Raw genomic sequence first — 15,528 nt, 5'->3', positions numbered from 1 at the left:
AGATTATGAGTTGGCACTTAGGATTATGAACCTAATTTTTTGTTGTATATCATGTTTGTTTGAGTTAAGTTGATTGAATTTTGAAGGAAAAACATAGGGAACAATATTTTGTTACGACAATTTTATAGAGAAAATTAAAATATTTTAACTCACTATTAACATTTTGGATTTCAAATATTACCAAATTACCCATTCTCCGATCCAATTTACCAAACTAAAGTTTGGGTGGTAATTGGTTATTAGTTTTAAAAAATTGATTCTCGAATTATTAAAATTTTTTATCGAATTCCCGATTACTAGCCGATAAACACCTCTAAGTGACTAAACTTGAAACTTGGGATGGCAATGGATAGGATAAAATATAATACCCATAGGTATTCGACCCGATAGTTAATCCGATTAAACAATCGATGGATAATCCATTAGCATTTGGTATTGATGAAGGGTAACCGATGAATAATCTAATAGGGTTTAGTAAGAAAACCCTAAAAATCCAAAACCCGACATACATAACACAGGCATTTTATCTTTTATAAAATGTTAAATTCCTCTCATTTAGGTTGTACGACTCTACTAAAGTTTAAAATTTAATATAATGTGTTGATTTAACATTATATATGTATTAATTTTAGTTTGATAATAGTTAATTATCTTTTCTAAATTATACAAATTAGTGGATAGAAGCTACTCGATGAATAATTCAAATCCGCAAGTGAGAGAGTTTGATAATGAAAATTAAAATCCGTAACGTTACCCGTTAAGATTTAGTAAAAGTTGGCTATGTAGGTTAGGGTTTATTAAGAGGGATTTTTTAGAATACTCTTTTTCAACATATAAGACTAACAGCCGAAGGAGGGTTACTGTTCACAAGTTTTTCGTCGTCCTCACGTGCCGAAGGAAGGTCCTCGCGTGCTACTGTATTATTATTTTTTTTTTTCGTCTCAGCTCTTCTCGTCGTCTCGTCTCATCTCATTATTAATGCACCCATGTGCTTTTCCATTTTTTATTACACAATGGATTTTATCCTTTGGATTTATGGCCTCCGTCCTTTACCTGAGATTTCTTCTCTTCTACCTAGCAATTGGAGGTATCTCATTAATGCACCCACGTACTTTTCCATTTTTTTTTCCCTCCTCCGTCTGCTCTGGTTCTTTCTTAATTTCTTCCCTTTCACCTCTTTTCATCTCATCTCATCGATACACCCGCATGCTTTTCCATTTTTTCCTTCTCCGTCTGCTGTGGTTATGAATGAGTGTGCTGAGAATCTTTTTCTTATTAATTGGAGTAAGGCGTATTACACGATGGATTTTATCCTTTGGATTTATGGCCTCCGTCCTTTACCTGAGATTTCTTCTCTTCTACCCAGCAATTGGAGGTACGATTCCTTTTTCTCCTTCCTATGTCAGTTTTTTGGCTCTTCCTTTTAATGATTGTGATATTTTTCTAGGGTTCCTCTCCCAGCTGTTTGCATTCTTCAACCTTACCCTTTTGTAGGAAATTTCTTCTGTGCGTTTTTCCTTTTTTTTTTTGTTGTATTTTCGCTTGCTTGCTAAATTTTACAGGTGTTGTTCTTGTCTTTTTATTTTCTAGGCTTCCTCTTCTAGCTGTTTGCATTCCTGCAAAGGTTGATCTTTTGTCAGAATTTTCTTCTGTGCCTTTTCCATTTTTCCCCTCTTTACCTATTTTACGATTGTTGTTCTTGTCTTTTAATTTTTTTGCGTTATTTTGTTGTTTTCGGGATAACCTTGTGCATTTGTCTTCCAAATCTGCGTAAAGGTACTATTTTTTCCCCCTTATTTTTTTTTGTCATCGCCTTTTCGTTTGAGTTGTCTTTTCTTTCTCCTTTGAAACGGTCTTATCTGTGCCTTTTTGTTTTACAGGAATGGCAACTGCTGTTGCTTCCACTGTTAGTTTTGTGCCCGAGCTTGGTGCCATTCCATGTGAGCCTTTTGACGCATCTTCAGGTTTTTATGTTTTATAGTTTTGTCTTAGTTGCCTTTGGGTATGCTTGTCCTATATATTTATCTTATTGCTGCTATTGCTTCAGCCGTTGCTGCTGCGCCTAAGCTTCTTCGCATATCAAATGTCTCTGAATCTACACATGGTTGGATGACCTTGGTTCATGTTGTTGAGGCTGATCGTGTAAAGGTTGCTAGCCATGGATTGATTTCGAAGTCGTTCCGTTTATTTCGGCTTGGCGATTCGCAGGTGTCTTTGATTTGTTTCTTGATGCATGCTTATTTGATGCTGTCATTTTTGTGCTTGCTTCGCTGTCTAATATAATTTTCCAATTAGGGTATTAAAGTGTCTGCCATTGTTTATGATGACAACGTTCCTTGTGTGGATGGGCTTCTTCTTCCATTTAGGAAGTATTATATATCGAATGCTGAGATCCGCTGGCTTCCCGAGCTCCTCCCAGATTGTCTTTATCCCTTTTACTGGGTGATTAAATCTGATACTTCTATTAGAGAGGCTACTGATGTTGGGCTTCCTGTTCTGCCTTTTTATTTTGGCCTGCGCTCTTATGATTCTTTGCACTTTGTTGCTGACACAAATAACCTCATAAGTAGGTTCTCTCTTCCCTTTTCTTGCTTTTTTTTTATTCGTTGTTTGTTTTCGCTTCGTTCACTCTGTTTTTTGTCTTGCATGAACCCAGATTTCATGGGGGTGGTGGTTAATTCTTTGCCTGCACCGGACGTTTATGTGGAAGGAATCCTTCGCCCTGAGAGAGATATTATTATAGTTGACCAGGGGTAATCATGTTACTCTGTTTACATTTTTGTTTGCCTTGCTCTTTGTTTTGTTGCTCTTATGATCTTCTTCTTTTATTTGTGTCGCTGATGTAGGAAGCGTCCCATCATCTTGACCCTATTTGTTGACTATGAATCTATTGAGGGGCGAGCTATCGAAAATTTAATGCATGCTATGCCTATTATCATTGCTATCAGGGTTAGGGTGACTACAAAAAAATGTATCATTGCTATCATTGCTATCATTGCTATCAGGGTTAGGGTAATCAATGGTCTTTGTTTTGCCTTTAAAAGAAAATAGTACTGCCCTTCAAGATAGCATATTATCCTCTGCGCATTAGTCTTGAATTTTGTGGCCCAAGATCGGTATTCAACGGTCTTTACTTTGGTCTTTAAAGAAAATATTCCTGCCCTCCAAAATACCATATTATCCTTTGCGCATTAAGCTTGAATTCGTGGTTCAAGATGAGCCATGTCAATTTGTTTATTGCGATGGATTTGCTTCAGTCCAGCGGGACAAGAAAAACTAGAAGCTTTCTAATCATTCTAATTGCCTATTTGCGTTGGAGGAAAACAACTTTTCTACGCCGATTTATCTTTTTCCCCAAAAAAAATTATCGCTTTGGGTAATTTCCCTTTGGGCTACTTTGCAATTGTATCTGACCAGCTGTCTTTTCTCCAAACGTAGCTTTTAGGGCCTTATTAGATTGATTTCCCTCCATGCACTGTCCGTGCATTGCTCTTTCCATTTACATGCACCGCATTGCTCTTTTCATGCAACATAGGTACGTGTGTAAGAAAAGAAAGATTTAACAGGTCTTCATTTTTTTTGATCTTTTCTATGCGCTTCCCTTACTTTCGCTTTTGTTCGCGACTCTTGATTCTGGCGCCTTCTTGCTCTTTGGGCAGTGTGCTTTCCTTCAAAATGCAATAATGCCGTTGTTAACTGGGTTGTTTATTGGACGATTCATGCAATTTGCTACTTGGACGATTCATGTAGTGACCTAATTATTTTTTTCCCCTCGTAAAAAAAAACTGTTGTCCCAAATTGATACACGACTATCCCTATAAGATCCCGTTTCTTTGTTAATATCATTTCCTTGTTAAGTTGACTTTGCTTTTGTATAGTCTCCTGTTCTACCGGGCCAGCCTTTTTTTCCGCCACATTGCTGAGCTCTTGTGCCTTGTTATATCATTTTCACTGTATCCGCTGTCAATTCCTTTCTATTTCCATGCAATATTGATAGCCGTGTAAGGTAAAAAAAAAAAACTCAGCACTCAGCTGCTTTTTTAGCTTTGTCTCAGCGCACCTTTCTTTTTTTGCCTTTATACAAAAAACTTTCGTTTTCTCTGCTCTGTTTCTTTTGCTGCCGGGTACCTCCAGCATATATGACCGTTTAGGTTGTTCATGAGACTCGTTTGTCCTGTGGTTTTTTTCTCGTTCCTGCGTATGCAGAAGCTGTAGTTCGCTTCTGTTTTCGTGCAATATTGATAGCCGTCTACGAGAAAAAAAACTCTGCAATCTACTATTTCGTAAACTTTCTTCCAGCACGGCCTTTGTTTTTGACTTTATACAAAAGCTCTCGCTTGCTCTGCTCTGTTTCTTTCGATAACATGTTTCTCTAAGGTATATCACCGTTTACTTTGTTGCTGAGCCTTTGTCTATTCAGAATCCATTGTTCTTAATCCTGATATTCTCTTTCCTCAGGTATACTGCTCTTATGCTTTGCTCTGTGTATTCATCCTTTTTCCTTTTTCCCCCGTTCTTTTACCATTGTTTTGACTTAGTGCTAGCGGTTGTTGTGATCCTTTTTCCTCACTTCTTTGCTCTTTTGCAGTCTAGCTTCTTTTGACTGCTTCCCGCTCTTGTCCTTACTTCCAGTTTGTGTCTTTATCTCAGGTATAGTGATTATTATGATCTTTATGATTGCGCATACCACCCTTATATGCTGATAATTCTATATTTGTTTATCTAAAACTTGTTCTGTGTTATTACATTATTATAAGCTAGATCTTGATTCCTAACTCCATGGACCGCAACTCTGTTCGCCGTATGCGTTATGCTAACATGGACAAGGGGAAAAAGGATGCCTTGTTGCAGCGTAGGCGAGATGCCTACGCGGAAAAAAAATGTACTGGCCATTCTTCTGCTACTGACACTCTCGGTGCATCTCAGTTAGAGCAATGTGTGCACTATCAAAAAGATCCTTTGTCTACTTCACAACAGGTGGATTCATTTGTTTCCCTCTCTGATTCTTTTGCTCAAGATATCCGAGTACCTTCTCGTACTGCTCCTCCTACCGTTCGTCAAAAAAAGGTATATAAAAGTAGGCAAAGCAAACGCATGCGCCATGCCTCAAAAGGTTTGCAGGATTGCAGGAATCAGGTGCTTTCACGTCTGCCGCAGGAACTCTCCCCCCTGATAACCATGTACTTGTCAACAGTGATGATGCGTTAGCTGACATGCTTGATGCTACCGCAAACAAGCTGGCTTCTAAGCTTAACACGCAATCATCGTCTGTTGAACCATCTCCTTCTATGGTTCTTCCGGCTGTGTCTTCACTGTCAGAAGGTATATTCCTTTGACAGTGTTCCTGCTTATTTACTATGTTTGTTTATTCTTTTTGCTTGGTTCTGTTGCTCTTTCGAGGTGCAATCCTCGTTACTTTTGGAGGCTGCTGCTCTTTTCTGCTCTTTTTCCTTACCCTTGTGACAATCTCGCATTCATCATCCTTTTCTGCTAGCTCTTTCTGTTCCTCCTATAGAAGAAGGCACCTGTGTTATTGACTTAGGTAGAGCGGAATCATCTGGTGTTACGAACAATGCACAAATCCTTGTTAGTACACATGCTCTTAAAGAAGGTTTGTGAACGTTCTTAATATTACTCTGTCTGCTTATAGCGACTGTCTTTACTATCGAACCTCGTTCCTTACTCCTCTATTAAATAATCTTTGCTTAACCGTCATGCTAGGGAGAAAAAGAAAAACTAGGCGCACCGCGTACTCTCGCTTGGAAAAGATCCCTGAACATTCTATTGCTTTGCCAAATGCTCCAAACTGTCAGCATTGTGGAGCAAAGAGATTTCACTTGGAACCTCCAAAATTCTATTGCGCGGGTGGTGACGTTTCTGTTGTTGTGCCGGTCATGCCTTATAGTCTTTATCGTCTTTTTTCTGGTACAGATGAAGAGTGTGTTGAGTTTCGGAAACACATCCATAGTTATAACAATAATGTCGCCTTCACTACTTTTGGTGCAAAGTATGACCATGATCTTACAAAGAACACCAATGGAGTTTATACCTTTCGAGTTCAAGGTCAGGTTTATCATTTGTTAGATAGCTTAGTCTCCTCCGGCAAGCAACCTACAGGCATACAGTTATATTTTTTTGATGAAGAGGAAGAGCTATCTACGAGGCTTCGTAATTCCCCTAGGCTTCGTGAAAGTACTATGAAGCTCTTAATGCGTATTCTTGAGTCTAATCCTTACACTAGATTCTTTAAGAGCTTGCGGGACGTTGCAGATCTAGAAAATCACAAGATTGTTCTTAACTCCAATCCTAGCTTAGATCAAAGGGTCTATAATCTACCAACCTCATCCCAAGTTACTGCAATCTAGACAGAATCTGAGGGCGAGCCGCTTGAAAAAGGTCCACAAATTCAGGTTTATTCACACTCAAACACTAGCCATCGAATACATCACTATTTTTCTTGCTATGATCCTTTGCAGTATCCTCTCCTATTTCCTCACGGTAAGTGTGGTTGGCGTCATGGGATACTAAGAAATTGTGACTCAAGAAAACGAAAACGTGATGCTTCTGATGATGCCAATGTAATTGATGCTTCTTCAATAGGAACTGCCTCAAATTTGATTCGCATGGAACAGGAAGGTAGTTTTATCTAATCTGATATGCTTGCCCTGTGGTTTGCCCTTTTAGTGAATTCTTTATAAAGCTATAGGTAATATATATATTTTTTATATGTTCGTGTTTTGTGTAGCTTCTGAAAAAGGCAGAAAAGAATGCCGCACTGTTTCTGCCCGAGAGTATTATTGTTACTTACTCCAGATGAGAGAAAACGATTGTTCCATGTTATTGCATGCAAGGAGGCTCTTACAACAGTTTGTTGTTGATGTCTATGTAAAAATTGAAATATCTAGGCTTGATTTCCATAGGAAAATACAGAATGACGTTAGGACAGAAATTCTACAGGGTGTTATAGATAGTATATCTGTGGGTCAGCGGCAAGGAAGCCAGGTTGGTCGGAGAGTGTACCTTCCAGCTTCGTTTATTGGAGGTCCAAGGGACATGCGACGGCGTTACATAGATGCTATGGCTTTGGTTCAAAAGTATGGCAGACTAGATATTTTTATTACTATGACTTGTAATACTAACTGGAAGGAGATTCAGTAAAATCTAAAGTATGGAGAAGATGCACAGGATAGGCTTGATTTGGTGTCCAGAGTTTTTAGAGCAAAATTCGAAATGCTTAAATCTGAGATACTAAAGAAAAAGATTTTTGGAGAGGTCCAGGCCCTTGTTTATGTTATTGAGTTTCAAAAGAGAGGTCTACCTCATGCTCACTTGCTGCTGATTCTTAAGCATGAATATAAGCCGTTGAATCCTGAGGCTTACGATAAAATTGTTTCTGCTGAGATTCCGAATCCTGATAAGCAAAGATACCTGTATTCACTTGTCATCAAACACATGATGCATGGTCCTTGTGGACAATTGAACAAAGATAATGTTTGCATGAAAAATGGAACGTGCAGAAATCATTATCCCAAGGATTTCAGTGAATACACTATCCATACATAAGATAGCTATCTGCATAATAAAAGGAGGAGAAATGGTCGAGTTGTAAGAGTGCGGAATAAAACACTTGACAACTGTTGGGTTGTACCGTACAATCCTTATCTTCTTGCATTATTTGAATACCATATGAATGTTGAGATTTGTTCAACAGTCAGGTTAGTCAAATATTTATACAAATACGTCTACAAGGGGCATGACCGTATTAGTTTTCATATAAATACTGGTGCTGCTGCTGAAAACATCGATGAAATCAATGACTTCCAATCCGGACGATGGGTCGCAGCTGCAGAGGCCTTTTGGCGCATATACAGGTTTTCTTTGAATGAAATGACTCCTTCTGTTTACGCTCTTCAGGTACATCTTCCAGGCCACCAGATGATTTCGTTTCATAAACATTCTGACCTTGCTGATGTTGTGAACCGTGCTGATTTTAGCAAGACAATGCTTACACAATTTTTTCACATGAATAAGACCGATAAAATAGCTCAAAAACTCAATTGCCTTTACCGTGACTTGCCTGAGTTTTTTGTCTGGACTCCCAGAACAAGAAACTGGACTCCGAGGAAACGGAGGTCAGTCATTGGCAGATTGGTAACTGTTAGCCCAACTGAGGGAGAACGTTATTATCTTCGATTACTTCTATCTCATGTTCATGCTCCAACGTCATTTGAGGATCTACTGACTGTCAATGGTAAGCTTGCTCTATCATATAGAGAGGCTGTCTTCGAAATGGGTTTGCTCCAATCTGATACGTACTTAGAGGATGCTCTTACGGATGCAACAACATTTCAAATGCCATTCTCGCTCAGAACTCTGTTTGCAGTTCTCTTAGTCTATTGCTCCCCCAGCAATCCAAGGCTTCTTTGGGAAAGATTCGAGGGTGAGCTTTCCCAGGATTTAAGAAGGAACTCTCATTTGACTGATTGCGATTCTGATCAAATAAGAATGCGTACTCTCCAAGATATAAACAGAATCTTAGAACAGATGGGAAGGAATGTGAGTGACTACCATCTTGTTCCTGAAGGATTTTCTCTTGTATGTGATGAGCGGCTCACAAAGGAGATAGAGAGTGAGAGAAACATTCCATTCACGGAAGAAGACTTGCTCTTATCTTCGAAATTGAACGAAGGCCAGAAACATGCTTACGATGTTATTCTAACTGAAGTTTATTCTTCTGGGAGTAAGAGATTTTTTGTTGATGGTCCTGGGGGGACTGGCAAAATGTTTTTATATCGTTCACTTCTTGCAACGCTTAGATCTCAGGGCTATATTGCGATAGCAGTTGCATCGTCTGGCGTTGCTGCTTCTATTCTTCCTGGAGGAAGGACTGCTCATTCAAGATTCAAGATTCCGTTGGATGTGTCAGCGAGCAGAACCTGCCAAATCAGCAAGCAGAGCTCTATAGCTAAGCTGATTTCGCTAGCCAAACTAATCCTTTGGGATGAGGCTTCAATGGCTAAAAAGGATACTGTGGAAGCATTTGATCTATTGCTGAAAGATGTGATGGATTCTGATATGCCTTTTGGTGGTAAAATAGTAGTTTTTGGTGGTGATTTTCGTCAGACTCTACCTGTTATACCAAATGCATCTAGGGACCAGCAGATCGAAGCTAGCTTTGTTAATTCTCTTTTATGGAATACTCTGACAAAGCTTTCTTTATCAGAAAATATGCGAGCCCTTTTAGACCTTCCATACTCTACCTGTTAATTCTCTTTTAGAGTTGGTGAAGGCCGTGAACCTGAAGATCTTGATGGGAAAATATCTTTATGTGAGCATTTATTAATTCGGTACAATAACAAGAATGAATCACTGAACAGGTTAGGAAAAAAAATTTATCCTTAAGGCATACTGCTCTTATAGGTGCATTTTGTGTATACATATATATATATATACACTCACACGCATCTAATCATATTCTTGCCTACTCAGGTTAGTGGATTTTGTATTCTCCGATCTCTGCCTTTATTCATTAGATCCATACAGCATGATCAACAGATGCGTTCTTACGCCAAAAAACTCCTGTGTCGATGATATTAATGAGATGATGATTGATCGATTCCCTGGACAAGCCTATGTTTATATGAGCACTGATAGAACTCTAAATGAAAGAGATCAAGGGGACTACCAAGACTTCCTGAATTCTTTAAATCCCAAAGGTTTGCCTCCCCATAAATTAGTCCTGAAAGAAAACTTTCCTATCATTCTTCTAAGGAACTTAAATCCTACAGAAGGATTATGTAATGGGACAAGGCTCATTTGCAGAAGCTTAAAACAGCATGTGCTCTGTGCTGAGATTGCAGTCAGTGAGCATCGAGGCAAACAAATTGTTTTGCCTAGAATTCCACTGCAAAATCTGATGCTGAGAAGATTGGAATTCCTTTTAAACGTATTCAGTTTCCAATAAAGCTTTGCTTTGCCATGACCATCAATAAGTCGCAAGGTCAAACATTGGATCGTGTAGGCATCTATCTCCGCGAACCTATTTTTTCGCATGGCCAACTATACGTTGCTTTATCTCACGCTAAGATGGCAACTGCTGTTAAGGTTTTGATAATGCCACCAACTTTTCATGATGCTGTCATTGAGGTTAAGACCTGAAACGTTGTTTACCGGGAAATTCTAGAATTAGCTAAAAAATGACTACATGCATTGAGGTATTTGCACACTTGTAGCTTCACCTGCAAAGATTCTTTATATTGCCTGCATTCCACTCACTGCGTTTATTATTTACTTTCTATTGTTATTTGTTTAGGCTTAACCTTTATATAGATTTGCTTCTTCTTTAATGCAGTATGGGTGATGTTCTGTTTATTGATGATATAAAGCCTGGAATGAAATCATGGACAGCTATAGTAACGGTGCAAGAAAAAATGAATATTGGGTCTTCATTGTCTACTCCAACCAAGTACCAAAAGTTCATACTTGCTGACTCAAAGGTAACCTTATTATACTAACGACAGTTGCTATAGAAATTTTCCAGTGTTTAATATATATTATATACTTTATACTTTTTTTTCCTAACTCTTCCTTATTTACTTTCCTCTTTTTTCTTGTTAAATCCTTCACACTGATCTCTCTTTTGCAGGGAGCTAGAGTTCAGGGGATACTTTTTAATTATGCCATAGAAAAGATGGGTCCAAAGCTGAGGCTATACAAAAAATATCGGATATCTAATGCAGATGTTAGGCATACTGCTGAAAAGTTTCGAATTGATGATCTTAAACTTCAATGGGTTATAGGAACAGACACAGTTGTTGAAGAAATTGATGAAGATGATTCTGGTGTGTTGCCATTTCGATTCACTTTTACAGAATATAAAGATCTTGGCCATTATGCAAACTCTACGAATGAAACTGTTGGTCAGTGCAATGCTCATTTTTCTTTATATTATATTTATATAAAACTCGAAAAGCGTTGTTTAAGAAATTCTTTCCCCTAATGTAGATGTCATTGGCGTTGTTGTTAATGCATCCTCTATCATTCCAGTCCATAAGGATTCTGGTGACTCGTCGGTGCAGAGATTTGTGCTTGTCAATGAAGAGTTAAGCATTGGCTTCTTCAATGAATCTGTTTGTCATGAATTATATATCTGTTCCTGTTGCAGCATCAACTTTTACTGCAGTAATAACTGTTATCTTTTTTACTCTCCTTATGCATAGAATGAATCCTGTTGTACTATCTCTCTGGAACGAATTCATCGAAAACGAAGGAAAGGCAATTCTTCAGCAGAAGGATAAGTTTCCTGTTGTCGTATGTCGCAGGGTTAAGGTCGTCACGTATGATGGTTAGTGGCACTGTTGCTAAGTATGCTTATTAGCTTTTCTTTCGGACTTTGTGGTTATGTTAGTCTTGAACTTAATAATATCAACAAAATAGGGATCGCTTTGTCAACTAAAAAAGACACAGCCATTCTTGATAATCCACCAGTGAGAGATGCCAACCAACTCAAACACTTGTAACTTCACTATTAAACTTCTTTTTCTTACATCTTACAACTAATCACCGCTATATTGAACACCCGTATGCTCTTTTTTCTGATTTTTTGTAGGGCTGTTAGGCATGAAAAATACTTAGCTGATCTTGTTCAGGATAAAATGACTTCGAATCGTAGCCCTCAAATGTTTTATCAGTCGCAGCAAAAAATTACTTTGCTTATTGATGTTGTTCCCACTCAAAAGGTTATATCTTTTTTTATAGCTCTCTTTTGTTCTGATTGTTTGGTGTATTATATAGATTATTTATCAACCATTCTCTTTCAAAAATTTGAATGTATTTTTTAAAAAAATATCTCAGCTCTCATGGGTAAAAGCAAAGTTATCATTTCAACACATTTTCCAGAAGTACTATTACATGGCTTGTACCAAATGCCATCGCATGACATCGGCAAATTTTGCTACTACTTACACCTGCAACCACTGTGATGAAAAGCAGAAAGCTTCACCCAGGAAACTAATCTTACCTTTCAGCTATTTATTTTTTCACAAATTCCTTAATCTCTATATGAATTACCATACTAACGATACTTTTATTCTTATCTAATATAGATGCCGCTTTGATGTCGATCTCACCGACGACACAGATACACTGACTGCGTCGATCTTTGGCGACTTGGCTGAAAGTTTGCTTACATTCACTGCAATTGAAGCTATGGAGCATCAGAGGAAGGTCATACATATATGAAAAACTATCACGTACCTTTCGTTAGCTTGCATCGAGATGATAACAACCATACAATTTATCAGTTGAATGGTTCATGCACTGCTATAAGAAATCAAGATACTTTATTATTATTCTGTTTTCTTTTGCTATAGAATATAGAGTTACCGCTGGAAAAGGTTCATGATAGTCTTCAGTCAAAGATGTTCATTGTCCAGTTAAAGCCAGTAAATAATAGAGATGGGTCATCTCACCAACGCTATACAATTGTCTACTGTTTCAAAAGTGATGGCAACACATTGCCTCTCCAACAATCCGGAGAAGTGGGAGCCCTGCCTAATTCAACAGGGCGAGCTTTGACGCCAGGTCTATTCATTATTGTTACGGCTTGTCTCATACGAGATCTTTATTAAATACATTTACTGATGGTTTAGAGTTATTTGTCATTCAGATGAGCCTGGTTCTACATCAAAGGTCAGAGTTCGCCTTGATACAAAATTCTCTCAGGTTGAAGAACCACAAGTTGAAGAAACTCATGATAAGCCACGCGACGCAAAAAAAACAAAACTTGTCTGATCATGCTATTTTACTCTTTCTTCTAAAACAATGCACCCAGCTGGTCATGTGCCTTTATGCATGCTTTTGTTCTGAGTAAACTATGTCTACTCTTTTGTTTTGGGACAGTGCATTCAGACGGCGAAATAGTAGCATCTGTACTTTTGTTTATTGCAGAACATCGTCTTGCCAGAAATCTCTAAACCTTTATTTTCTTATTTACAGTCCCCTGGCTTTGTTTCCCTTAACTATTCTTTCTATTAAACCATATGCACTGTCTTCTGTATATAATGCCAAGTCCTCTCCGGCTCAGCAGAAGACTTCCATATAAAAAGAGGAAGGTGAGCCTTAAAACAGGGTCAGACAGTAAGTGCGATATTTACTAATATGTCTGCAATCGTTCTTAATTGCTGCAAAGGAGGCCACATTTTAATCTTTGGGGATTTCTTACACATTTACACGCCTTCCAATTATTATTTTTTCTTGTCTCCCACTGCAAATATGTAACAACTCAGCATGATACCATGATGGCTAACAGTTATTTCTCTACCTATATACTCTCAGCCCATTTATTATAGGCAGAGCAACTCTATTGCTTAATGTACATTTGTGTTTCGAAGAAGCTTGTATTTCACTTCTTTCATCTTTAATGTTCTCAGCGGTTCTCTTACCTTTGCATTTAATTGGGTTACCTAATATTTCATCGTCTTTTTATACGTGCTCTGGAACAACTCTTCATTCATACTCTTGCCGAAAAACATTTCTTTTTTCCTTTGCTCCAACCTATCATCTTTTTCCATCACTACAAATGAATCGACCAAAAAACCCTTTCAAAAAATGGGAATCAGTTCAGCTAAAGAAGAAAATATGATTTTACCTCTTAACATTTGATCACAGAAAGATTCATGTAGCCACTGAGGCTTGGGAAACATGGTATGCTATCCAAAAAATGCCTTCCTTAAAGCTTATCCTATGATTCTTCGTGCGCTAGGTGAACCATATTTGTATTCGGTTGAATCGATTCAACAGTGGTTACAAACTATCACCCACATCTCTTCATCAGCATTTGTAAAAACAGGTAAGATTTCCCTTTGAAATGGTATTTTTGTTAGACCCTTTACCCGCTCCTACGTAATCTAATATACTTAATCTTTATATTTTGCTTCTAGAACCAGCTAAGAGCTATAGAATTTCGAATGGACAGCAATGGTGTTATGTACTATTTTGCACAAACATTGAAAAATAGGTAGCTTGTTTAATTATTTATTGCTTTTCTTTTATGTTTCAGTTTATCCTGTGGCGACCCCACTTCCCCCTAAGGCGAACCAGAGGGTTGGCGGGCCGTCTGCCTAGCTCTCGCCAGGACTCACACAAGCAAACTATCCAAATCCTTCCGAAAAATAACCTAAACTATTACAACACCGTTTCCTTCCAAATAGGCTGATGACTAAAACCACATTAACTTCAGAGATAACAGCATTTTTAAGATAGCCAATCGTCGACTCTTAAATACCTTACGCGTTACAAACCAGGCAACAAAACATACAATCCAAATACATTAGTACAAGCCAAATAACAATTCCAGGGTTTACACTTTTCCAGTTTCAAGCGGCAATCCAAAATAAAAGATACAATGTTTAACTCAACTACATGCATAAAAGTGAAATTAGATTTCAAGTCTTGCACAAGTGCCAGGACCTGTCAAGGAAAATAAATGAACGTGGGGTGAGCTAAATCTCAGTGGTGCCCCAAAACATGCAATCACGTAAATCAAACAGCGAGTAACAATTTCACAAATTGAACAATTAGGAAAGCGTATAACAGCACAAGATAGGATACAGGGCTCTCAGGAACCATTCTCCACGCTTGATCAAAATTTACCGTAGTTGACCCTCCGTCAACTCTCACTACCTAAAATCCATGTAGATCTTTTTATTTTTCTTAACGCCGGCCACCAATCATACCCCTTTACCGGGCTTGAACGCCAAACACGAGAGTGGTAATACTCGAGTATACCTTTGGGACTGGTCGAGTGTTATTCTTGATTTTGATGATCACAAAAGCACTTTGAAATGTTTATCTAATTCTCTTCAAATATAAGTGTTTTGCTTTTTAGAGAATCAGGTACAAAGGTGTCAAGGAAAGAAAATCAACCAAAAGAAGAAGCAAAAACAGAGCACTCATGTCGGACGTCCGAAAGGAAGGTGTAGGACGTCCGAAAGGATGAAGAACATCAAGAAGGAAACTCTGTCGGACGCTCGTAAGGCAGCATCGGACGTCCTGAAGGATCGGACGCATGCTTCGGACGCACATCAATCTCATCGGACGTCCTAAAAATTCCACAAAGCTTTGATAACTCTCTGGACGACATTCGGACACAGAAGCTCGGACGATAAAATCCCATCGGACGTCCGAACAACAACTTGACTGATTTTCGGATGATGGGATCGGACGATGACTAAGCTGTCGGACGTCCGACAGCCCCAACGGCTAGCTGACTCTTCATCTACCTTCTATCCGTTGGAAGCATTAATGAAGCCCATTTTTGGTCCCCTTCAAATACAAACGATTCTGAACGAGAAAGCGACTTTTGCACACTTTGACTACAAGATCTAAAGAGATATTTTAGCTAGAAAATAGTCTCCCAAGCAAGATTTGTTCTCCTAGTGGTGTGAAGTTCTTGTAAGCTCTTCTCTTGTGTTTGAAATTTTCAATAGTGTAGCTTTGTTGAGGGTTATCTGAGTGATAGTAAAACTT

At 38.4% G+C, this 15,528-nt stretch overlaps 1 protein-coding gene across 1 annotated transcript; it reads left to right on the top strand.

Annotated features, from left to right (window-relative positions):
• The first annotated feature begins 7,686 nt into the window (after positions 1-7,686).
• LOC113769184 lies at positions 7,687-10,158 on the top strand. The gene is made up of 4 exons (XM_027313652.1): positions 7,687-9,230; positions 9,279-9,377; positions 9,490-9,859; positions 9,955-10,158. The coding sequence occupies exons 1-4, from the start codon at positions 7,687-7,689 to the stop codon at positions 10,156-10,158; spliced, it is 2,217 nt and encodes a 738-aa protein (XP_027169453.1).
• Positions 10,159-15,528: the final 5,370 nt, after the last annotated feature.

Source organism: Coffea eugenioides, chromosome 4 (genome assembly GCF_003713205.1).
Source record: "Coffea eugenioides isolate CCC68of chromosome 4, Ceug_1.0, whole genome shotgun sequence".
NCBI lineage: Eukaryota > Viridiplantae > Streptophyta > Magnoliopsida > Gentianales > Rubiaceae > Coffea > Coffea eugenioides.
The sequence above is the reverse complement of the archived record's forward strand: the minus strand, read 5'-3'. Positions and strand labels throughout refer to the sequence as shown.